The sequence below is a fragment of the Alternaria atra genome (genome assembly GCF_907166805.1).
Source record: "Alternaria atra isolate CS162 genome assembly, contig: 25, whole genome shotgun sequence".
Lineage (NCBI taxonomy): Eukaryota > Fungi > Ascomycota > Dothideomycetes > Pleosporales > Pleosporaceae > Alternaria > Alternaria atra.
In genome coordinates, this window is record NW_025091323.1 from 3,644,560 (window position 1) to 3,668,704 (window position 24,145).

Here is a 24,145-nt window from a genome sequence, read left to right on the forward strand (position 1 = left end):
AAGTCACAATTCCTCTTACCTGAGCGCTCACGATATTGCTGGGGTTAACTTTATTGATATCTGCTCAATTCTTGCATACGAATTTCTGCTGCGTTGCGGCTCCTTGCGTGGTTCACGATGGTATGCTCATGATGTCACGCTTATGGCACTGGCGAGAAACACAAAGTTGACAGACTCTTAGGGGGATATGGACAAAGACCTGAAGACAGATCCACCATGTCATCCTAGAGCATGTGCGATTCAGAGTGTGTAGTCCAGTCAACTCATGGTTCATTGTACTAAGTGATAGATTGCATACAAAAAAACAACTACAATGAAGCGAAGTGCAAAAAAGAGGTACGCATTTCGCATCCCGAAACAGCTTTGAAAACACACATGTGAAATCTGAACACGATCTGACTTTGGTCAGATCGATGCCCTATACGAGTGCTGCAACGCCTTCTACAAAGAGCAAGGAGAGAATGCCAGCACTGTTAGCTGTCCGAAATACTCGCTCCTGAAGTGAGTTTTCGATTACATTCCACTATACGGCAACTCTGACAAGACCTCAGACTAAAGATGGAGCAACGTGCCAAGGGTATATCGTAGCCTCTATCGCAGACTGGTTGTTATGGACTCAAACCCCCATGTAATTGTAGCCATGTAACATAATGAATGAAAACATTCGAAGATTTGTCCTGGAGTGAACCCTAGGACCTCCATCTCTCCATGGTAAAGTTCATATCCCTGCCCTTATCACGAAATGACAGCAATTCTCTGCAGCACACTGCACACACTGCAGGTATTCGCCATCGTTTGACCAGGGATACAGCAACATAAAAACATAGCGAATACGTGTAAGATCCATTTCAACCAGGATAGTCTTGAGAAACGCTGTCCTCTGTAAAGCCAGCGAGTCGATAGACGACCTTAACGCGTCGGCATTCAGAAGGCAGAATGCTGTCAGACGACAGTAGTGTCCGGAGTGATTCTCATGACATTCAAAAGGTTGGTTGTTAGTTTATGGGATGTAACAGTTCCTATATCATCCGCACTGTCAATCCCCACTTGGGAGTCCAGCCAGGTTACCAGGAAGCGTGTTGATCTGGGACAGCACGAGCGCGTCATGAGAAACTGAAGATTCCTGACGAGACTCTAAAGGCGCCGTCCTGTGAAAACATTGTACCGAGAAAATCTGGGTAAGGGCAGGCTCTGAGTTTTATATTCGCTAGCGCGCCGGGTCTTGGCGACGCGCTAACCCGCAGGGACGTCCGGGCGCGACTTCTGTTTTGTGATGGGCTTAGGGCTGTCAACCACGAGCATCGCAAGCTCCCAACACGACATTGGGGCGCGTTTAATCAACTGTTTCCGAGATCGCCTTGTCTCGTTTCTTCTGTCATTCCCAAGATTCACACCTTTCTTTCATCATGGCTTCACGATCACTATCGCGCCAGTCGCAGCCGACTGCAGCTCAGGTAAGTCATCAAGAGCTTCAACTGCCTCCTGTGACACTTTCAATCTATTCATGATAGGCACTCACGCCTTCTATAGTCCCATAACAGCAACGCGCTTTCCTTGGGAACGTCACGAGCCACCAACGGCACGAAAGCCAAGGATCCGCTACAACCGCTGCGTGCAATGGCCGAACGTGTAGGGAAAGAGGTGGAGAAGTTCGCGGAGCGAGTGGACCACTGGCACGTTCATGGCAATGAATCGAAAAAGGCCAAATACCAGACCACGGTCAAGTTGGTCGGGAAGTTTCAAGACGTTGCGGAGTCACATGTGAAGGAGCTGAAGCGGACGACGGAAGCAGAGAATAAGGGAAGCCTCAGCAAGACTGTTCGTCGACAAATACAGACTATGGCAGATGCGTCAGACAATGCAGGTCAGAGTGTCTTCGGCCAGTCCTCCCAATCGGTCATTCCATCTATCGAATCCAGCACCGCCCCCGTTTCTGCGAACGTCCGAGAGTTACGAGAATGGCAGGCAGAGCTTGCGACATGGAAGCTGCTGGAGTTGGTTATCGAGCATTACAACCCCGAACCTGGCACCGACGTGGCGGCGGAGAAGCAGGCGCGGCTGGAACAGGTTGGCGGAATTGCACGATACTGCAAGAACAGCGAGATCTGGGATCGTTTTCTGTTGGAGGATGACCAGGCGAAAGAGAAGGCGCTCGTCCTTCGTTGGCTAGAGCAAACGGCCCGCGACAGCGACAGCGATGTGAAGGCGATCATTACAGGGTTGGAGGAGCATTCCGGAAAGGGCGCACACACCTGGACGAGTGGCTGGTTGGAGACCAAGACCAAGATCAAGCAGGCGAAGCGCATGGACGACACAGAGCAGCCTCTGAAGCCGATAAACTCGAATCTCAAGACGTCAGACAGGACCGCGAACCTCGTTACCCAACTAGACCCGGACGCTCCTTCACGGCAGAAGCGCGCACTCGAGAGGAGTGATGAATATTATGAGCGCTCTCTCTGGATGGTCGCATACGAGATGATGCGACGCGGACTACCCTGGAAGACAATTGTCGACTGGTGCTACGAGAGAAACGAGTCGTGGCGCGGTGTCAGTATTGGAGCGGCGTACGAAGGTCATCCAGAAGGCGGACCAAATGTCGCAGGCCCGACCGTCGGCTACTTGTTTCGCCGCATGTGCTTCTATGCTGCAAGGGGAGCTCGGATACCATATGAAGGCGCTGTATATGGTCTGTTGAGTGGAGACTTGAAGCAAGTACAGGCAGTCTGCAGGTCTTGGGACGACCATCTCCATGCGCACTACAACGCACTTCTACTTTCCCGGTTCGACTCATATCTTCAGAAGAATTACCCGAACCGAGTGACAGAGAGCCTAACCCAGAAGTTCCTATTCCAAGATGCAGTCGCCAATATCGGAGACTGGGAGAAGTCACCTGAGAAGGTGATTGAGCTTTTGAAGCAACAGAAGAGCACAGCAGCCCAAGCCGTCTCCCCAATCAAGCTTATCCAGAGCGCACTTATTGGCAGAGACACTGATGATCTGATGCTGAAGGTCGGTGTGGCTCTTGCGGACATGTTCGACAAGGACGATCGACCGCACAGCCTCATCATACACCCAGACTCATTAGAAGAAGACCGGAGCCCGATACCTGCTGGAGACCATCGCACATTCCATGCAGAACAACACTACAAGACCCTCGCGAAAGATCCGCATGCTTTCCGCATTTTGGTGCATATCTTCATTGTCCTTCGCAATGGATTACATACGCTTTTTGATGATACACATCAGGACAAGATATTTTTGGCTATGGACAACGTCGTCACAGCCTACATCGAGTTCCTACGTTTGACCAAACGATTCGACACCATACCGCTATATGCAGCGCAACTCATTGACGAACGAGCAGCCTATAGTCTCGCGCGCGTCCTCCCTGACATCAAGAACAGCTCTGAGCAACGACACTCTGTTGCGCTTATGGAATCATACCGAATTGATGTCGTTCAAGTCATATCCCAGAGCTTTACGTTTGCTTCGCGGGATAGTGGATTTACACACTTTACCAAGGAGGGCTACGGCGTTATCACGAATCCCATCAAGCGATTCAACATCCTAGAGAAAATTACCCTTCCGACTGAGCAGCTTTTATGGCCAGGTGTACGTATCAAGCGGACGTTCGGTGGTGCTGAGATAAGTGCACAAGACGAGATCGTTATTGATGCGGTACAATGGTACAACTACGTCGGGAAGGACTACGAAAACACTTTCGGACATCTGAAGAGCGCGCTGACCATCTTCCTGCGTAAGTCAAATCCTACATAGACAGACAGAAACTTGCTGACATACTATCTAGTCAACGGCCGCCTTGCAGCTGCTGAGAAGGTCATCAGTGATCTCAGTGTCGAGTCTCTGTCGTTGTCTCGAACAGAAGCTCTGCTCGGTTACCCCTTCGATTTTACAACGGCAGGAGCAGAAGAACAAGATGAGCAACAGCTCCACGAACATCGCGATAACCTTTCAACTTCCGCACGAGCAGCTGCTATGCCTATAGCCCAACTGCCCAGCGCAGATCAGCACCGGGAGATTGTAAATAATCTACGCAAGAGCAGCACAGCATACTACACGCTCCAGCAGATTGTTCGCCTACTGGTTCTCTTCCGCGAATGGCGCGAAGAGGAACAAACACTCATCCAGTCAGTCACCCCTCTCTCCCATCCCTCTACGTACACCAACTAACAACATCTCCAGAATCCGCGCGGAACGCAAGAAAGAAGGCGCCTCTACCAAACACAAGCCCGATACTCAACGCACGAAGGCGCTCCTAGACTCAATATCCAACGTCTTCGATACCCTTATCCCTGCCATCTCCCAAGCCTCGGCTACAGACCCATACTACCTCACACATAAAACCTGGGACTTGATGAAGGCGTACATCCCGGACATGATACTTGCGTACCTTTCTGTCCTACAAGCAGCATCCTGGTTCTTGAACAAGGACCCTGCGATCAAGGCCATGGAGGTCGCTGTTGTAGTAGCAGACAAGGGCAATGAGTGGGTTCAAAGGTGTCTACTTGAGACGGGGCGGATGAGCGAAGTGCTGGAGTGTTTGGCGGCAGTGTCAAAGTGCATGTTGAAGTTGACAGAGGGAGGGAAAGAGAAGGGCACCAAGAAGAGGGGAGGAATGGGCGAGACGCTTAGGTTGTGGGATTTAGGCGCCAGGTAGACGAGTATAGGCAGTTGTAAGATAGTAGTCGGAAATGGGAGGTTATGTAGTATGCGCGTGCACTGGTTTTGGAACGTGATAGACAGCATAGTAAGCAAGCAAGCAATCACATATTGTCAAGTCACTTAACACCCCATATCAGAGTGACGTTGAGTTATGGGGCCTGGTAACCAAACAATAAATTAACTAGTTACGCAACGAGGGAGGCGTGTTAACTTGAGCTCTACTCTTGGAGCTAGTTTCAGTCTCTTTGATAGTTATATATCTACGCAATGATATACACAAAAAGTCCAGAATGAAGAAGTGAAGGGTGAGAACAATACCAAAGCCAGCCCAGAAGAGAGGGAGAAAAAAAAACCGATGTCTTAATGCCATCGTGACCCGCCCAAAACGCCGTTTGGTGTAGGTCATCAAGGTGTCGTGTCTATCCAAAATGCAATGCGTGTATGCAATTTTCGCTTGCTTCAAAAGAGCCATCGCTAATAACAAAGGAAACAAGTAGGCGAGAAAAAGAACCTGGAGGGAAAAAAAAGAAATCGGCTATGCGATGCAATGCAAAAAAGATGCCAACGCTGAAGTTACGCGAGGGGAGAAGTGAAATGTAAATGGGTCTGTGAACGTACTGTGTAGTAGTGGTAGGTAGGGATGATGCGATCAAAAGTCGACACTCCATCTAAACCTGGGGTCCCTCTCTGGCGGTCCAAAGTTCCGGTCAAAAGGCACTCTTACGATGCCTTCTTCCTCTTCGTCCCAGTCTCTTGATATGGTGAAGCCGCTGTTGAACAGATCTTGTCGCGCTCTTTCTGCCATGTCTTCTTCTGAAGGCGGTAATCGTATTTTGGCTTCTACGAGTGGCGCGGAGACGAAACGCGAGTTGAGAAGAGCACGTGGCGAAACGAGATCTTGAAGACAGTTTAGGGAGGATATATCGGATGAGTTGAGAGGTTCACGGTGTTTTGTGTAGTAGGGGATGGAATCGGGGGTCGATGTGGTTGTGAAGCGGTGGTGTGCTAGACTGGGTTTCGTGGGCATGGGAAGAGTGTTTTCGTCACTACCATTTGTGTCTGTTGTTGTGACCAGCGTATCGTTCCTACTCGAGTTGCTGGACAGCACAGTGGAGAGAGCGGGTCTTACTTTGATATCCGGAATGGCTGCGGAACGAGGTGCGGAATTGCCTCGGACAATGGTGTCACTGGAGTCACCAGACGAATGCTGGGTGCTAATTGTATCGGTCCGCGCCATGGCAAGGTCGCGAGCCATGGCGGTGTCTCTCCTCTTTCTCCGACGTGCACTGCTGGTGGCAGAAGGCGGTCGAGCTTGTGGCGTCCTGCACCGTGATGGATTGGAATACGAACCATTCGGCGATGTCGACCGTGCCTCAGGTGTCTCGCCTCGCTCCAGCTTGTGCATCAATTGCCTTGTGCTGACCTGGCGACCCAAGCTCAGTTCCACGCGGCTACTTGCGCCACTACCACTCCGACTCCTGTGGGATGCTCGCTCTTTCCCAGCCATGACACTCGCTTTGGGTGGGGGTTGGAGCATCCATCGGTTATCAATCGGGTCTGGAGATGGGAGACTGACGACAGGAGGGTGCAGGTCGTTGACTGGTGGTGCGCGCGCGGTATAATAGCTTCCAGACCTCGAAGTGCCTGGTCTCTGTATTTGGTAGCCAGCGCCTCCGACTGACGAAGCAGTCATGGTTTGCTCGAGATGTATTGAAGGCTCGTCGTGGCCCCATAGATCCTCATCTTCCCTCTGATAGCGCTTGTGGTTCCACGTCTCGTCGTCCTCGAGTGTATCGTCGCTGAGGCGCATATTGCCACCTTGATCGACATCAATGCTGCTTCCGCCCTTGCTCAAAGCCGAGCTCTGTGTTCCTCGTGTCGGTATGCCCCTTGTGCTGCCTGTAGTGCCCGTGTTGGTTCTCCGCGCTCTTCGTGGTGGTGGTCCCGGGCCCATGGCGATTTCCTCCTGCCAGTATATATTGGTGCCAGTCGGTTCGGGATGGTGATATGCATCGGGCTGCTCCAGCTCCAGCTTCTCCCTCACTTTCCGCGCGGCCTTTGCTGCTTTCCGCCTCTTTCTGCCGTCTGAGTAGCCGGTGCAGGGTGCGCACGAGGCATAGTGGAAGACGGCACTCTGAACTCCTCTCATGAACCAGGCCATGTCGGCGATGATATATACTAGCCAACCTGTAGCGTACGAGTGGATGAGGCAAGCGGGGATTTGGACGCGCGTTGTGGTGTTGGTCGGGTTAGGAGAAGGTCGCAGGCGCAGAAGCACTCGGTCTTCGATGCAGTATGGAGAGGCATTGCCGCTCTCCGTCGTGGAGGCTTCCAAAAGGTGTATGGAAAGGGTCAACCGCAGTGGAGCGCCGACGTTTCGTCGTTGGTTTGGGCGAGCGCGGTCCACGGATCCGGTTTCCGGCCGGGGTGGAGTAGGAGTGACGATAAACACGTCTGGGCAAGTTGGCGGCCGGATGGGGGCTCTGGGATCACGTCTCTTAACACGCGGGCATTGCCATGGAAGCAGACAATTGACTTGGGCCTTTGATCGATGGTGAAGATGACGAAGAGTAATCACAAGCTCGACGAGACTGGTCAGCGATCGTCGTCCAGCACTCCCAGTTCCGAGTTAGCGGAAACCGTCCCGATTGAGCGCGAAACGTTGACTTTGTTTCTAGCGCACATCAATCTCCATGAATAGCCTGACTTTACACATGATGAAACACATGTCCTTTTCGCCCTGGCTACTTGCAAACAACAGGCAGGCATACCAACACCTTTGCGCCTTCGCACCTTCCGTCCGAGGCCAACCTGCAGCATGCATGCAACCGCGGCATAATTCCCCCAGTCGGTGTTATCTGCAAAGCCCTGCCAGCACATGCATAAACTAGCGGGGTTGAGGCTGCCATGTTCCTTGGCGAGGCTGCGAGGCTGAGGAAGCTATTGGTCTTCTCCCGAGGCCACCAACAGACGTCTGCGTGCTAAGAAGCGTCGCATGTCCGTGTCAAGCTTACAATACTGAGGATAAATTTGTTTACTAAAAGAAAAAGCAGATGGTATATTGCTCTAAAACGCAGCATCCCAACCACTCAACGCCGTGTCATGTCATCATAAAGCAATCCCTATCACGCCCTCCACTCCGGCCTGAAAACTCAAGCACCACCAGCCCTGGTCCTAGAGAAAGAAGTAAAGGAAAAACGGCCTTGAAGACGACCATGATGCAAGCATGTAACATGAATTGCTCTACCCGCGCCATGCCAGCCATGATACGACGGTGTGGAAGCATTGCCGACTGCACCGCCGTGGTATTAATTACGCTGTATAAGTTCGTCAATATCGAGCTCCCGCCTGACACATCAGTGTAAGTCAAACACAGCAGAGCAGTCTTGATGACCACTCACTCTCTGATTTGCGCCTTCAAACCAGCGTTCTCTCTCTTCAATCGTGCGTTTTCTTTTCGTAGGCGCGCAAGTTCCTCCTCGCTCGTCTTCAATCGTCGCTCCACCTCTTCGCTAGCCCTTCCTTTGCGAGCACTGCTGGTCACCTTCTCCAGTTCTTCGTTGAAGCGCGCGTATAGTGCCTCGTTCTCTGCATTTACGTCACGGTACAACTGATCCAGGTGCTTGCATCGTGCTTCCGATACTTGTAGCGACGAAGTGACATCGTTGGAGATTCCTGATGTGCGTGCCGAGAGATTATCCAATGTGGCTTTGAGCTTCTCCAGAGTGGCAATGCGATGTTCTGCTGACCTTGATCCCGTCCCACCTGTTATCAGTGATGGAGCCGAGCTCTGCGTCGTCAGGCGCGGGGCGCTTCTAGCACTCAGCTCTTGGCCAATGGCGCTCAACTCGTTCTGCAGAGCTTGCGAAGCCGTGTCAATGTCACGCTGCTGAGTTTGGAGCCGCTCACGCAGTTTCTGCGGTGATTGCATCCTCAACTTCTTGGGAGAGCCCCCTGTCAGGGGAGTGCTTGGTTTGGTTGGAGATCGCGGAGTCGAAGGGGGCAGCTTGACAGCGTTGCCGGACCCATTACGCTCATGTAGACCCGCACTCGTAGTTGGCCTTAGACTTGGAATACCCGAATTACTTGGAAGACTTAAGGGGTTGGGCAACCCGGAAATAGTCTCGCTTCGCTTCTTCGTAGGACTGTTTGACTTGATAGTGACTTCATCCATGATATCTGGCCTCATAGTAACCGATTTCCCCCTTACGTGCGCTGGACGCTCTAAACCAACAGCAGGTAAGTTCTCTTTCTTGTCTGGCCTCTCTACCCGCAACGGTGAGCCGAGTCGCGTTGGCGTCGGTATCGACGACGTGTGTTTGTGCAGCGCCATCGTAGCGGCCGCAGGAGTCAGGGGTGAGTCACTAATCTGTCGATTCTCGTGGCGTAGTGAAGGATCGGCTTTGCGAGGAGTCTGTGGGGACCACGCGGGCACATCGTCAGCATCCTGCAGCGTCTTGAGATCGCTCAAAGAAGAGCGGCGCTTCTTGCGGGGAGGCCCAGCAGTGGGAGGTACCTCTCCAATAGTCCCAAGATTGCCCACGAAGCCCCGACCATTAGCGTTTGCGTTTGAGTTCGAGTTCGAGTTCGAATTTGAGTTGGCGTTCTCGAACGTGAAGGCACCCAGAACAGTTGGACGATCGCGAGACGACGGACGCTTCGGCGATAGGCGAGCAGCAGCGTCTATGGAGTTAGAACGACCAAGGTGCCCAGACCCAGACCTTCCCATGCTAGGTGGTTGGAGGTCTGTTCCGTGGCTGTTCTTGCTCAGAGAGCGCCAAAGCGAGCCTACCTTGGACTCCTTTTCTGACTTGCTGTTCTCTCGTTCCAAGGTACCAAACCCAAAACGCTTCCTCAATGACGTGTTGGAGTTGAGCGAGCCAGCTGCTGCATATCGACTCTTGGAGTCCATAGAGCCCCAGTTTGGGGTACTAAACCCAGGTGTCTCGGGCGGGAACAGTGCGTCGATATCTTGTACCAAGCGGTCCATGAGAGAGATGAAGTCGTTTGCGTTACCGGCGGGCACTAGCATCTCGGCAAATGCTGCAGTGAGAATACCTCGGTCACCGTCATTACTGGTGCCATCCAACAGCTCAGCTAAGAGATTGATGACTGCCCGGAACGCTCGTTGGTTCGGAGGTTGGAGTTGATCGAAAGTGTATTTGAAAAATTCCTCGAACTCATCAGGCGGCATGCTGTCTGACCGCATTTGCAAAGAGACCAGCGTGGCATGCGACAGCACAGGACCCATTCTCTCTTTCCAGCCAACGCTCAGGAATTTCTCGAACACCGCGAACAGAACATCCACCGAGGATTGACCGGCAAGTTCAAGGTTGGTAGGGTTTTCCAGGAGTGTGTTGTACAGCTCGTTCACGACAAGCTCATCTGCCACGGCTCTAGCACGGACGGAACGCCCAACAATGTTGCCTTTGCGTGCATGTAATGCTAGAGTCAGGTTTGCCAAGGTGTCCTCGAGCTTCGCGAGGGGGTCGGTCGGCGCGGTACCGTTGTAGGTAATGCTCTTGGTAGTACTGGACGAGGTGGGGCGTGACATCTCTCCGTCATGACTGTGCGTGCGATTTGGCCCAAGTTGAACCGGAGGCGCCATACGCGGTACCTCTCCCATCGTATGAGCATTGCGCTGCAGCCTGCGAGAACCCCCTCCTTCACGGTTGATACTGCCACTGAAGTTGCCCACGCTGCCACCGAAGAAACTAGACAGCATCTTTACTGGAGAGTGTGGTCGGCTCTTGCTACCTGTTTGTTGTTCTGCTTCATACATTTCCAGGGCAAGTGACTTGAGTATTTGCCTGTTCCGGAGAAGATACGCTTCAGCTAGGACGTGGTTCTTGACACTATTGCGTAACTGGAAGTAGTTGGCGAGTCGCTTCGTGAGGACAGGTCGGAACTCTTGGTCGGTCAGTTTGTCGCGTGACGTGTAGCCGTTGGCACCGTTTGACTCCAGCAAGTAGAGTCCGTCTCCAAGTATGGTGATCGTGACAGTAAGCTCAACGCCGTTGTCGCCCACTTGGATGGGCTTAGTGAACTTTGACCCTTCGACTAGAACCTGAACTCTCGCAGGTTCTCGGCGCCCTTCAACGTGTTGTCCAGCAGTCTCTTCGGCCACAGATGAAAAGAAACTCAGATCGCCTGGCAGATTTCGAACGTCCCATTTGCCGCCATCTCGCTCCGCTTCCGGAAACCTGCCCTCAACGCGAGCTTTGGTAAGCTCTTCGGTGACCTTGTGCCCTTTACCCTCATAGGCGCCCTGCAGGTAAAACATACGAATGCCAAGCTTTTGACGTTCTCGACTTCCCGGTCGTCCGGGTTGGTTGGCGAGCGGTACCGGCGATAAAAGCTGTAGGATGTTTCCTTCCGAGTGCTCACTAATGAAGACATCGCTGAGACTTAGATATTGGTGGAAAGAGAGCTCCGTAGTACCATCAAACGATTCAGCGAACTTTGGGTTGTCCAGCTCTGCGAGCAAGCCACGTGCATTGATCGAGCCGTCTTCCGACTTCTGAAGTAGCACCAAGAAATCTGTGAAGATTATCATGATGCCCGAAACTGTGGCGGGTCCAGACAACTCTCCATGATATGGTGGAGACAGCTCTACACAATCAATAACTGAGATGAGTCGACCTCTAGGGTTGAACCCGGATGGCCATGAAGTAACCATCTTGCGCAAGCGATCGAACACTCTGATCTGCGCCGCTGTAGGGCCTTCTCTAGTGCATATATCCGAGATCATATCCCTCGCCTTTAGAAATAACTTGATGGCAGGATGTCTGACTGGCAATTGCTTGATGATGTTGTCGATGTACAGATTATACCGGGGTAGACGTTGGACAGGCTCGATGAGCATAGATGTGAGTCGCTGCTCACCGGTCTCGTAGACCCTCTTCGAGAAGCTGGAGGCTGGTTCTTTCGTGAAATGTTTTAGTAATTGTGAGAAGTCGCCGTGGGCCGCCATGTAGTCAGTATAACAATCGGCGAACTGTGGTAGCCACTCAAGAAGAGCCCTGGCAACAGCGGCAGCTCCAGTGACATCTGGTGCGTCCTTCTGTCCACGCAACGGTGCGATATAGACGTCGTCTGTCGCCGTCTCGATATCTTCAATCGCGCCATTCTCCGACTCCTCCAAGATTATACGTATGGCATCCAGAAATTGGGAGTTGACTTCCAGTATTTTGTCGAGACTGGGAGGGAACAAGCCTCGTAGCGCCTGCTCGGTGGGGCTAGAGCTCGAGCCTGACTTCTGTTTCGCCTTCTCACGGAACTCGACGGCTACGGTGTGGACTAGCTCGTCCAACTTGCTCACGTAGTTCTCTTCTGTGTCCAAAAGCTCGCACATCTCCCGCCGGAGAGTCTCTTTTTGTTTCCTTGAGAAGGACTGCGATCGGTTGAGGGCGGTGGGTTTCGAGGGCGCACGGCGGAGTCTGGACGTGGGAAGGAAAGCGGCATCTCCAAATAGCTTGACGACGGGCGCGTACTGTCCGTACCGCTGTTTGGCGAGATCTTCTTCAAGGTCTTCAAACTGGCCCGACTCGCGCAATTCTAGCTTCTGGATGCTTCCCTGGGGTAGGACTACATCCAGGTCTATCCATGACAACGTCTGCTCGCCCAAAGCATGGCGCACATCTACTATGACATCTGCGACATTCTCGACCTTGATCATCCTGGCAGCGACAATGGCGGCATGTGCCTCGGAGAACAGCCTAGGCGCCATGGGCAGGTTCTCGGAGGAGCTGTACCGCTTCTCCCAAGCGCTTTTGATCTCCGAAGGCAACTCGAGGAAGTACTTGTACAGGCTGAAGGCGAGACCGCGACATATCTCGTCGCCCTGTTCCTCGCGCGGCAGACATGTTACCGCGTTGTAGTATGTGGCCGTCGGCGATATGATCAAACGGGCGAAGCTCTGGAGACCGGCCGGTGTGAAGACATGGGTCTGGATGCGCGAATGTGTCGCCTGTGTCGAGGTGGCTGTCGGTCCGTAGAAGATGAGCACGGGGGAGTTGGAGAGCAGCTCGTCTGTTGTGTAGAAGAGCGACAGGTCCTCGGCGGAGAGGGCCGCGGGTTCGGGGTTGATTATGGCCATGGTGCCAACTGCGCGGAAACGAGTGACGGCGTTGGCGAGTAGCAGTCAAACGGGTGAAGAGGACAACTAGTACAGTGGTTGCATGGCGCAGCCGCAGAAGCAGAAGGGGAGGGCGGTGTTGGTGTCGTGTTGTCGTCGGTGTCGTGCTAGGAAGCCATTGGGGTAGAGAAGGGACTGTGGAGGCGCGTCCCGGGGTCTAAACAACAACAAATCCCATGGATCTTGTTGAAGCCCGAACCAAGAAAGCGGTCATGCGGCTGCGACCAAGCGCGGGTGGGAAGCTGCAGCGCGAATAACCAAGGTGCCACTGTCTGCCACAGGTGCGACAAGCAGAAGCATGGGGTTCCCAGCAAGCGGCCGCAATGACAAGTATTTTTGGCTTGCAAATGGTGCCCTTGCAGCTTATCGTCCGATCCGTCTGGCTGCTAGTTGCACATCGCCGCACCCCGCAGTGTCCACAAACAAAAAAACATCGTCGTCATAGCAGCTGCCGGCATGGCTTGAAGTAGTGCACAATCTCCAGAGTGCCAACAGTCTGATTTGGAAGTCGTGTGGTAAATCGAGACATGGCCACGCAGCAAGATGTAGGCGGTATGCCCTTCTCCATAGCACATCAACAGCAACACTTCCGCCTGCTCGAGCTTCCCCAAGAGATTGTTGAGCTGATAGACGCGCCCAATCCTCCGCTGTAGGTGCGCCGACTGGTCGTTCCCATGCCGATACTCTTCTCACATGCACGCTAGGCTTTCTATTAAATCCCAAGCCCAGTCCGCTGCTTCTGGCACGTCGAATGCGAAGCCTGCATATGCAGTACTTTGTACGCCGAACAAAACTTTCCAGCTGCGCCAGGTCCAAACATCCAACTCGCTCTTCGTAACCCAGCCCACCCTCGAAGCCCATGGCAGCGACATACCCACCCCTGCCACACGCGCCATTGCACTGTGCACCGCGACGCTCGAAGCGCATGCATCTACCGCGTCTGCTTTTGCCCTCTTGAAGGAGACATTGCCCGTATACGATATCGTTGCAGGAGATGTCGACGCGACCAGCAATGGTAGTAACAAAACCTACATATTCAGCCATCTGCCCTTGTCAGATGGGGAGTGCCAGGTAGGATGGGATGAGCTGATGGCATTCGAGGCGGATGGTGCATCGTACCAACCTTCACCCAATGCCCTCTCACAAGTGTGGAGATCCATCAACGCTGCTGCGTTGGCCGAAGGCATCAAGATGGACGCGCAGTTCTTGACCAACGACATCACCAAGGCTGCAGCTGAGGAAGGACATCCATCGGGTCTCATAGAAGCTGTGCTAGGATATCTGTCGACGGACGATACTGACAAGAACGGACCATGGTCATGTCTTGATCGAGCAAAGACGGTTGCCTTCACTGGTAGGACGTTACTGGAAGCCAAGCGCGGTGGTGACTTCCTCATTGCCGACTTCACCGACACCTGGGAGGACCGCCTGCCCGAGGCATGGCGCAAAGATGCGCAACTCAGTGCCATCGAGGGCATCTACGACTTCCCCTCTGATACGACTATAAAGGCAAAGAGCAAAGCCGCCACAACTTCCAGTGCGGACAATGCGGTGGCGGCTATGAAACCATCAGCGCGTAAATGGCACGAGAAGTTTGCCAAAACGCGAAAGAACTGAATGTATTATCGTACTTAGCGATGTTGCGCACACGTGACCGCGTGACCAACCTGTGGACGCGTTTACCGGGATCGGGAGGTCCAACTGCCGGCCGCTGCCCGCTTGCTAAGGCAAAATTCGTAAGCCGCGAGTGGCTAACCGCTTTTCGAGGCTGTGTGCCACATGCAGAACATAGATACCCCAAACTATATCTTCTTATCGTCTTCAAGTGCCCTTCTAGATTTCCGTTCTCCAGCGTATGAAGCGTATTCAACTCTTGGCATCCGTCCTCAGGCTTCCACCTCGACCTTCTCTGACACAGTTTGGGAGGTATCACTTCACAACCACCCCTACACTGCGATCACCACTACCTCCCGCGAATATGGCAACCATTTCAGGGGATGACGGACCTACTGCGCCAGCCCCTCCTGTAGTCAATGACCCCAATTCAACACCTGCGACCAAAGAAGAGAAACCTCTGCCAAAACTCACACCATCCGAGTTTCGCCAGTATAACAGAATGGCCGAACACATGAACTATTTCCACGACAACTTTCGCGCGACTTGGAAGGTCTTATACGGAGCTTGCGAGGCACAGAAGAGGCCCAAGAACATGTCCATCCGCCAGTTCATTAGCATGGGCCAACAATTCTGCCGTAAGCACTAAACCACAAAGCTCTCAAGCAAACTTATTTAACAATTTTCATACAGATCACCTCACAGTGCACCACACAATAGAAGAACAGCACATTTTCCCTGTGCTAGCTAAAAAGATGCCTGCCTTCAAAAAGGAACTCGAGCTTCTAACGCAGCACAAGCAGATCCACAAAGGTCTCGATAAGCTGGAAAAGTACCTGGAAGATTGTGAAAGCGGAGAGAGGGAGTTGCGATTGGGTGAGTTGAAGGAAATTCTAGATTCGTTTGGGGATGTGCTATGGCAACATCTAGACGATGAGGTTAAGCAGTTGGAGGCGGAGAATATGAGGAAATACTGGAGCCTGGACGAGATGAGGAGGATTCCTATGTAGCTCTTTGTACTAATAGAGGGAAAGGAAGCAACGAACGAGGGCCGATGAGGGTCCCAAGTAATTAACGATTTCACGACTATGAGTACTTGCAATGTTACTGTCAACTTCATTCTTAGCCTCAACGTTCACCGGTCACTAACACCTGCCTGAAAACCCTGTCTTCCTTTGCTAAGGCTTGCAATCCTCGAAATAAAACACCAAACGATGGAAACTGCTAAAGCTAATACACTAGCGCGACCCTAGTACCCCTCCTCGAAACAGGTGACAGCAGACCAAGCGTTCCCTGAACCAACTTCATGTGCGTTTCGCGCTATTGTTTTGTTTTGAAGTCTTATTCTCAGGCACAGTGTCCGGGTTGCTGGGAGGGGAGCCGCGGCACTAAACTAGTTGCTGATCATCGGTCAGGGTGCCCGCGAATAATGTTGGTGGTGTAAAAATGAGGCTACGATGGAGAGTGGTGGTGGGGTTGTGGTATACTGGGTCTGGATTCAAGAACAATAACCGTTTGCTATGTCGTTGCTTCTGTAGCTGCTTTTGTACATGTGATAAGAAAAAGAGAAGTGCTGTCTAGCCTATATAGACCATCGTCTCCATAACAAATAGAAATGGGGTATGTTAAACACAAGGAAAGAGTTTTGCTGCCCAGCAGTGAATTAATGCCTTTCCCAACCCCAAAGAACGCCATCGCTGTAAGCACTTCATCAAACTGCTCTCTGCACACATCTGCGCGCTCATTTCGGAAGTTGCAAACCAATCATACTCCTCTTCTTCAAACTGAGGAATCGTCTCGGACTGCGGAATTCCCACTCGATCCTTGGTGTCCATCCACCCTCGCTGACGACATCGGGTATGCTAGGCGCACCGCTATCGCTCCTTTGGTGGTATGCTGGTTGAGGTGGTTCCGGTTCATCTCCTGTCGTGTGGCTAAAAACGCTCCTTGTCGGACTCCTGCTAATGCTGAAAGCCGTTTCAGTAGGACTAGGGAGTTGCTGCCATGGTCCGCCCAATCTCCTGATTATTCTTCCTTCTTCGCTCTCGCGCCATCGTTGTTTCTGTTCTGCCGTGGCAAAAGTGGTCAGTGTACTGGTAGATTTGCTGATGAATGACGATAGGCGTTGAGAGATGATGGAGCTGCGGGCTGATCTATCTACCGTCTTCGGTGGTGCAAGAGAGCTGCGGGCTGAACTCCTGTGTACTTCCATCTCTGGTGGTGCGAGGGAGCTGCGTGAAGAATTTCCAAGGTCTATCTCTATAATCCTGGGTGCAGCAAGCTCTTCGGCTTTCTCATCATCGATTTCCTTTTCTTCGTCTTCGCTAATAGTCTTGAGGGATTTGCTATCATCTTGCACGCTATCCGAGGACGTAGGTCGAGAATCTTGCATTTCCACGTCTTGCCGTTGTGGTTTAGCGTAGCTACCCGGTCCCTTTGCGCCATTGGGAATGTGCCAGCGAAGATCTACGCGAAGTATGGCATACATGAGTACGGTTTGAATTTCGACGAGGAAGTTGAAGATGTAGAATGGTGCCTTGCCAAGATATCCTGGTAGAGGTTGCGATCGTGGGACTGGTGTCTGAAGGGTAACGCCACAGCGAAACCATGCACCAATCGAGAGGAGTGTTGTGCTGATTAGTAGAACTATTACTTTCGTGCGAAGACGGCCGATACCGAAGCGATCGAGTGGCGAGTAGGGAATGAGCAGCGTAAGCATTGTAATCGGTAAAGGTAGTGTAGCGACGATGGCGAGAAACGTTGCGCCGTATTGCTGGAAGCCACGGTCGGTAGCTCGAGTACCTGCATCGAGGGTGTAGAAGCTCTGGACAGTAGCTATGATGACAGCGATAAGAGTCAAACCGATCAATACGTAAAGAACCCTGAATGCGATACTAAAGGCAGGATGCCAACCCACTGATGGATGTGTCGACCTTACTAGGCGTATCGCGAAGATGATGTTGATAATGAACAAGATAAGGACGCCTGCCGCGATGAAGATTTGCGCGGCGATGGCAAGCGGAACGTTCGTTGGATTCGAGACTGATGCGAGTCGTAGTATCGATGTCAATATGCGCTCCATACAAAAGCCTTCGAAAGAGTCAGCCTCAAGTCGGCCCCAAAATACGACAAGACGTACCGAAGATAAAGATGTTTGCCAGGAACTTGTGTCCTCGTGCTCTGTTCTTTTGGAATATCTTCATGTGTACCGCTGCTCCAATCATGAAGAAGAACATGAAAACTGTTTGGGCTGGAATGTCGATACGCTTCACTTGAGGTCCGCCTAGTGGCCAAACCATGGGAGGGTATGGAGGTCCTTGTGGTGCCTTTTCGTTGTTAGCGACTTCGCCTTCATTCATGTGTTGATCCCATATGATCAACCTATGTGGTAGGGTACACTCACCGTAGAAGGAGGCATACCGCCCTGCGATGCCATGTTACTGCTGAGTGGTGATTGCTTCGCCTTGTAAGATCCGATTTGCTCCTCCAGCAGATAGCGATGCAACGGAGCTGGATGGGAGGACTAGTCAATAGTCAAAGTACAGGAGTCTTCGCGCAGCGAGGCGCAAAGCCCGCCATATATATCACACCGCACCATGTCAGCCAACACTCCACCCGTGTCAATATGCCAGCAGAACATTTGTGCTGTGTTTTGTCCATGCGTCCAAACAGTAGTGTGGTGTTTGATGTTAGTGTCTGAATCGCCAGGCCGAGACACCGATCTTTGCGCTATTTCGGGACTACCGCTAGAACGACGTGGGGCATCAAGGCCGCTTCCTCACCACGATAACCCCGTGTATATCATGTTAATTCCAGGTGATCAGAAAGTGGGGTCTGCATGATGCTGTCGATTCTAGGTTCTAGCTGTCAGATACAGAGTCAGATTGACGCTATAAGAATGTCAGCGACTGACTTTGACGGTCGAGCAAAGCGGTATTGCGCGAAGATTACATGCCGACTAAACGCTGATGATGTAGAGAAATGACCACCAGTTCACTCCATTGTTGTTTCGAATGCTCACAGGAGTCATCGATGCACGCTGTGCAATATCGACTTAGTGTCAGAGCGCAGGTCGTGTAGTCGTGCCATAGGTGAAGTTGCTGATAAATGATGAAGACGTTTCAGGCTGAACAGTAAATCCCCTAGCAGCTTATGGTGGCTCGCATTTCTGTCTCGCGTCTTTCTTGCGTCTTTTCTCCGCTCGCAATTTGGCTGTCTCCACATGCCAAAGATAAGGGACCGGTGAGCGTACATCATGGGCAGTGCAACGAAGCTTCTCGTCGTGATGGATCGTCCTGAGATTAGAAGTATACATCATCGTTCTCCATCTTAATTTGGACCTCTAAATATTGCATTACAAGTTGAAAATAGCTGGCATCGCCGACAAACGTGAAGATTGAGTTAGAAAGTGTGTGGGCTGTCTCATCAGCGTCATCAGTATCGTGGTCTTCTTCGAGTACAACGTCACTTCCATTGTCCCCAGTACCCAACCGCGAATTGGATTTGCACCAAGGCGGAGCCGTTATACCAGGAAGCTGGTGAAGTACTACACCGTCGCTCAGTTCAAGACACCCTTAACTACTACATTGGCCTACAGAGCGCTCTGTGTCCTCGTCAAAACCAGTTGTCTGATCCTTGAATTAGACTGAGTATCTCCAGGTCTGAACAAAGTAGGCCGACCATGAGGGGTTGTTGTCTTGTCCACTGCCAAAACAGCTGAACTAACCATGTCACATTCTGCGAATACGGGCAAGAACCCAGCTCCTAGAGCTAATTCGCGCATAGTCCCGGGCTTTTGCCTCTTGATCTGATTTGTTTTTCTTCGACGGCTTGGTCTTTTTGTGGAAGTGAGCTGGAGTTCAGGGCCAACAAACCCATCATAAGTATCTCGGAAGCATTGACGATGCTGCATTCTGTCGGTAGATGGTATTGGGAGGCCCTGCAAGGGTCTTGCGGTACTTTTTGAGAGTCTGGTGTTTGGTGAGCGGACCGCGTTCGGCAGTTGAGTTATACAAGGTGATAGTCGGCGTTCGATGATTAACAAGTCGCGCAGAGTATGTGTAATCGTCAGCAGTTTCAGCATTTGTATAAGCCGACATACCCGATTGCTCAGTATACCAGCGAGGCGCATTTGATTATCTTCGATAGGATCAATTACAATGATGGGGTAAGCAGAGCCGACAGTGGCATCCTGAGATCAAGCAGTGTTAGCTGGTCAAAACTTTGTCACAGTGGCATCTGTGGAGAATGCTTACACCCGGTAAAGGCAGTCCATCCAGTGTTGTCGTCCGCAATAAGGCGAGCTCATGCACCAGTAGACGCCTTTTCCGAGTGCTTGAAAGCTCTTTGATCTTTCTTGACGTTTTCTCCACGATGGTAGTTGTTGCGATTACCTTTTGCGTGGAATGCAAAATTCTCCTGAACTTAGAGCGACGCTGGCCTTCGTCTGGGCGGTTGTGAGAGTCCTGGTCGTTGACACTAGCGGGTGTCAAACGGAGGTGGTGCACAGGAGATTGCGGCGTATCGTTAATCGATGTTACATGCATAGAACCTGTTGAGAGATCTTCTTCTTCGCCAACGCTAATTTGCATTGGCTCAGCATTTATCGCGGCCTCTTCGTCCACATAAGACATGATGGCTCCTCCCTCGGTCGATGTTTTTGAGGTTAAGACTAGCAGTTCATTGTACGCTTCTGGGACTGACACGTTGCAGTCAACTCGAGGAGGTATCGGAACAAGAGGTTTGGTTGCTTTGCCCAGTATCTGAGGTTGCCGACTGAAGCGTGACGGACGGGCTGGCATACCCTCATGTTCCACACATTAAATGAAAACGCTCAGCCGCAAATGATTGCCTACAAAGTTAGCATCATGCGCCATAGATAGTCGATAGGACGGCCGTCCATGTATAGATTAGTGGGAGTACAGGAATATGTGATCAAAGATGCTTGACGTTCATGCGAACATCAAGAGACTGCCGTGTGTAGGAACAAGGTCCAAAGCTGATGACAGTTCGATGGAAAGAGCGAAGGCTGCTGCCAAGAAAGCTATGACCATTGCGGGTACAACCGCATCCCCACCCGTGGACGCGTCGCGAAACTTTGCAAAGACTATGGCGGAAGGTTCTCAATTGCAAGCTACCCCAAAGAACATTCGATCATGTCAATGCCATCTACACCGAGATGGCCTGCAGATGAGACTGGTGTGCCTGAGATAGTCGGTGATGAGTGCTTCGGAGACTTGGCGGACAAACTGTGCCAGTCAGTTAATGCATGTGAATGCGCCATGTTCAGGAACCTAACCCAAGAGTAGATTTTTTGAGCATACTATCAAGACGCCGCATACATTCGAAGACTTACGTAGATCGCAAGAAGGGAAGGCCCTCCAGCCTCTCATCCTACATCTGTCCACCCAAGTCGATCACCCTGCCCTCGTATCCGCTCTCCTGTACGTCGAAGCATCCCGCATCATCCATACCAGACCGATAGAATTTCAATGCGTGAAGAGAGCTGACTATATTGAAGAGCTTTAAAAGGGCATTTCTCAGCCTTGGAGGAAGCCAGCGATGAACCGGGTGTGAACGAGGCGCGAGGTTATGCATGCGAATTCGTTGCCTGGCAATTCTTGACGAGCCTAAAAGAGGCAGATGTCATCGAGTCTCTGCTAGTGGAACTCCCGCCTGCAACGGCTCCGAGCACCCCAGATGCATCGAACGGCCATCACATGTACGAGGACGGACGCGACACTATACATGCGGACGAGCGATCGCCTCTACTGCCGATATCCAACGGCGATTACTTTGGCCACAGCGACTCTTCTAGATCTCGCTTCGGGTGGTTGATGTCGCAATGCGAGAATCTCAGTGCGCTGGAGCTTGCGACTGTATCCGGTGCAAAGAAGTTCCTATCGCAGAGACCGGTCCAGAAAATTATCAATGGCTTGTGGAAGGGCGACATCGTGTTTTGGGAGACCCTCAGTCTACACTCGGAGAAGAAACCGAAAAAGTACAATCGGAAACAGGCCGACCCATTCTCTCGCCTACGTGTCCCACTGTACCTAAAGATATTCGAGACGCTGTTCTTTGCGGCATTCTTGGGGCTGTACTATGCAGTGTTGGTGCAGCGCAACAACACCAGGGTGACCATTCCTGAAATACTGCTCTACGTGTGGATCGCCAGCTTCGCATACGACGAGTTCGCAGACTGGCTTGATGCGGGGCAAACTTCATTCTACGCTTCGGACTTTTGGTGGACCTGGGACATTAGCATTGTCGTGGTAGGCTTGGTTTTCTGCATTATGAGAATCGTTGGGTTAACTACAGCCAACGCTGCCACCATCGACCTCGCGTATGACGTTCTTGGACTAGAGGCTCTCTTCCTCGTGCCGCGCATCTTTGCTCTCTTGAGTCTCAATCGTTACTTTGGAACCCTCATTCCATGCCTCAAGGAGATGACCAAGGATTTCGTTAAGTTTCTGTCCCTTGTAGTCATTTTGTACCTAGGTAAGCCACTCGATATCCAAGCAGCTGTATTCATGCTCACCGGTAAAACAGGATTCTTGACTACTTTCGTACTGCTAGCTCGCGATAGCAGGTTTAATCCCAAGCAGATGGCAAGTTGTTCCATCGGGGTCACTGACGCGCAATCTGCTGACTCGTACATCCTAGAGTTGGATTCTAATTAAAGTCTTCTTTGGGTAAGTAAAGCGACGTTGCTGCTGTTATCGCACCAGCTAATGTTCCTTCAGTTCCAGTTACCTAGGATTCGGTGAGTCAAATCCCAGGCAACGGCCAAACGGGAACATACACCGCCTCCACTACAAGTGACTGACAACAGCCGTCTGCAGATGTCGCCGAAGAGATGTATGCACTTCTCCGAACAGTAGTATCGATGGGTCGCTAACGCTGCACAGCTCGCCGTTCTTCGGCCCCCCCGTCATGGTACGACTATTTGGGACGCATTGCTTCGCGGTCTGCTGATCCACACGCTAGCTGATCTTCGTAACTCTGACGAACATACTGCTCATTACGTCCTTAATATCGCTTTTGAGTAACTCGTTGAGCAAGGTACGTGGATTCCCTGTTTGTTCTCATTACTCCGCACTCCCAAAGTCGCATGCATGCCAAGCATAACAAAACAACGGCCAACTGCAAACTGCGCCGCGCCATCTTCATCCCCAGTCCCCTGGAGCGCATTCACATCGGGAAGCGCACTTGATTTCTTCCGGTTGGTGTTTCGGGTGTGTGATACAACCACATCTGGACTGTAGATCCAGATCCATCACTGTCGCCTTCTGCCCTGTCACCCATGGATAACAGGCTATATCTTACTTATTTTTCTTCGTCTTATATTGCGTTTGAGAAAATCAATATTGACAACGAATAGGTCTTGGATCATGCGCGAGACGAGTATCTCTTCATGTACGTTGGTATAATCGTAATGCGCCTTTCGCCAGACACTAACGGTATAGCTATTCCGTATATGTGCTCGAAGCATCAAGTTCAAATAGATTGACATACTTTCTGCCTCCACTGGTAAGTACGTCGCTCAGTGCTATTATGGGGAGGTTAAAAGTGGGCATTAAGCGCCGGGTCGTTCAACGGCCAATCGACACAGCCTCTATGACCATCATGGAAGATGCACTCAGAACCAACCAGTCAAAGCTCCATGGTCGGCTCGTGAGGAAAGCATCGTCGGCTCGTGCGCTGCCGTTGTCACGTCACTGGCAAGCCTTGTTCTGCCGCTCAGGCTTTCTCGACCCAAAAATGCCGTGAATCCCTGCGAACCCACGACACAGTGGAACCCGCAACTGTGCTCACCATTTGCAAGGCTGACCGGCTTCCAGAATCTCATTCCGCTAGTCATTCGACCTTTGCGGCTCGTTTTGCCCTCGGAGCGGCTTAGGAGTGTCCGGATTGTCTTGCTCAAGGCCACACATTTACCGCTCGTCTCTGCAATCTGGGCTTTTGAGCAGCTTATCGATACTCGGAGCCGTCATGTGAAAGCGATGTCCTTCAGTGGACCGCAAACACCTACACTGCCCAGAAAGGCTCTTCGGCTGCCTGTCAATTCACCACGCCTACTGATGGCAGATGCACCAAATGCGCTTGCAAGGAGGCCCCACAAGCCTCAGGCTCCCGCAGGGGTTACAGAAACCGATGCTCAGTTGAAGACACTAGTCCTCAAGCTTTCGACGCAAGTTGAAGAACTTACTGCGATGGTGTCGCAGCTCCAGCAGCAACGCGAAGCGAGCACATCGGTCGCTTGATGGTCGGCGCTTGCAGCCGCGGGAATATAGGTATATTCTGCTAGGTAAGAGCACCGTGAATCCGGTTAAAAATTAAGATGATCCTATCTATCCATCTTGAGAAGTACTCAAACAAGCGTGTATGGAAATGAGGTGTTGGTGTCTCACAGTAACAATGGCATCGGGGCCAGAGCGGGTTGAACGATCAACGGCAGATGCAGGCAAGACATCCTTCACCAGACTGGTCAGTTTCATGGGGACGCACATCGAGCAAGGGTACAACCGCCCTCTCCTCTTGCGCCTCAAGCTCCGGTCGGAGCAAGGATGTCTGTGTTCGGCCCGCTAAGACCTAGCTACCCGGCCGTCTGGTTCACTTACCCACCCACCCCGGTCGAGCCAGCATCCACCGCCCCTGCCACTCTTTCATAGCCCCATGAAGCTAACAGGCGCCTGCCGCGTAGGCGGCTTG

At 51.9% G+C, this 24,145-nt stretch overlaps 8 protein-coding genes across 8 annotated transcripts; 5 read left to right on the forward strand and 3 right to left on the reverse strand.

Moving 5' to 3' along the window:
• Positions 1 to 117: 117 nt before the first annotated feature.
• ALTATR162_LOCUS6287 (uncharacterized protein) lies at positions 118 to 588 on the forward strand (the record flags this gene model as incomplete). The annotated part of the gene is made up of 5 exons (XM_043313908.1): positions 118 to 120; positions 182 to 245; positions 290 to 336; positions 410 to 501; positions 552 to 588. The coding sequence occupies 5 exons, from the start codon at positions 118 to 120 to the stop codon at positions 586 to 588; spliced, it is 243 nt and encodes an 80-aa protein (XP_043169843.1).
• Positions 589 to 1,406: 818 nt separating this feature from the next.
• Positions 1,407 to 4,678, forward strand: ALTATR162_LOCUS6288 (uncharacterized protein; the record flags this gene model as incomplete). The annotated part of the gene is made up of 4 exons (XM_043313909.1): positions 1,407 to 1,454; positions 1,531 to 3,757; positions 3,809 to 4,148; positions 4,204 to 4,678. The coding sequence occupies 4 exons, from the start codon at positions 1,407 to 1,409 to the stop codon at positions 4,676 to 4,678; spliced, it is 3,090 nt and encodes a 1,029-aa protein (XP_043169844.1).
• Positions 4,679 to 5,332: 654 nt separating this feature from the next.
• Positions 5,333 to 6,844, reverse strand: ALTATR162_LOCUS6289 (uncharacterized protein; the record flags this gene model as incomplete). The annotated part of the gene is made up of 1 exon (XM_043313910.1): positions 5,333 to 6,844. The coding sequence occupies one exon, from the start codon at positions 6,842 to 6,844 to the stop codon at positions 5,333 to 5,335; it is 1,512 nt and encodes a 503-aa protein (XP_043169845.1).
• Positions 6,845 to 7,991: 1,147 nt separating this feature from the next.
• ALTATR162_LOCUS6290 (uncharacterized protein) lies at positions 7,992 to 12,781 on the reverse strand (the record flags this gene model as incomplete). The annotated part of the gene is made up of 2 exons (XM_043313911.1): positions 7,992 to 8,031; positions 8,085 to 12,781. The coding sequence occupies 2 exons, from the start codon at positions 12,779 to 12,781 to the stop codon at positions 7,992 to 7,994; spliced, it is 4,737 nt and encodes a 1,578-aa protein (XP_043169846.1).
• Positions 12,782 to 13,347: 566 nt separating this feature from the next.
• ALTATR162_LOCUS6291 (uncharacterized protein) lies at positions 13,348 to 14,437 on the forward strand (the record flags this gene model as incomplete). The annotated part of the gene is made up of 2 exons (XM_043313912.1): positions 13,348 to 13,469; positions 13,525 to 14,437. The coding sequence occupies 2 exons, from the start codon at positions 13,348 to 13,350 to the stop codon at positions 14,435 to 14,437; spliced, it is 1,035 nt and encodes a 344-aa protein (XP_043169847.1).
• Positions 14,438 to 14,798: 361 nt separating this feature from the next.
• Positions 14,799 to 15,444, forward strand: ALTATR162_LOCUS6292 (uncharacterized protein; the record flags this gene model as incomplete). The annotated part of the gene is made up of 2 exons (XM_043313913.1): positions 14,799 to 15,072; positions 15,128 to 15,444. The coding sequence occupies 2 exons, from the start codon at positions 14,799 to 14,801 to the stop codon at positions 15,442 to 15,444; spliced, it is 591 nt and encodes a 196-aa protein (XP_043169848.1).
• A 731-nt stretch (positions 15,445 to 16,175) lies between these two features.
• On the reverse strand, positions 16,176 to 17,870 carry ALTATR162_LOCUS6293 (uncharacterized protein; the record flags this gene model as incomplete). Its single annotated transcript, XM_043313914.1, has 3 exons — positions 16,176 to 17,524; positions 17,574 to 17,760; positions 17,838 to 17,870. 3 exons carry the CDS (start codon positions 17,868 to 17,870, stop codon positions 16,176 to 16,178), a joined length of 1,569 nt encoding a protein of 522 aa, XP_043169849.1.
• A 2,719-nt stretch (positions 17,871 to 20,589) lies between these two features.
• Positions 20,590 to 22,113, forward strand: ALTATR162_LOCUS6294 (uncharacterized protein; the record flags this gene model as incomplete). Its single annotated transcript, XM_043313915.1, has 3 exons — positions 20,590 to 20,690; positions 20,743 to 20,877; positions 20,955 to 22,113. The coding sequence occupies 3 exons, from the start codon at positions 20,590 to 20,592 to the stop codon at positions 22,111 to 22,113; spliced, it is 1,395 nt and encodes a 464-aa protein (XP_043169850.1).
• Positions 22,114 to 24,145: the final 2,032 nt, after the last annotated feature.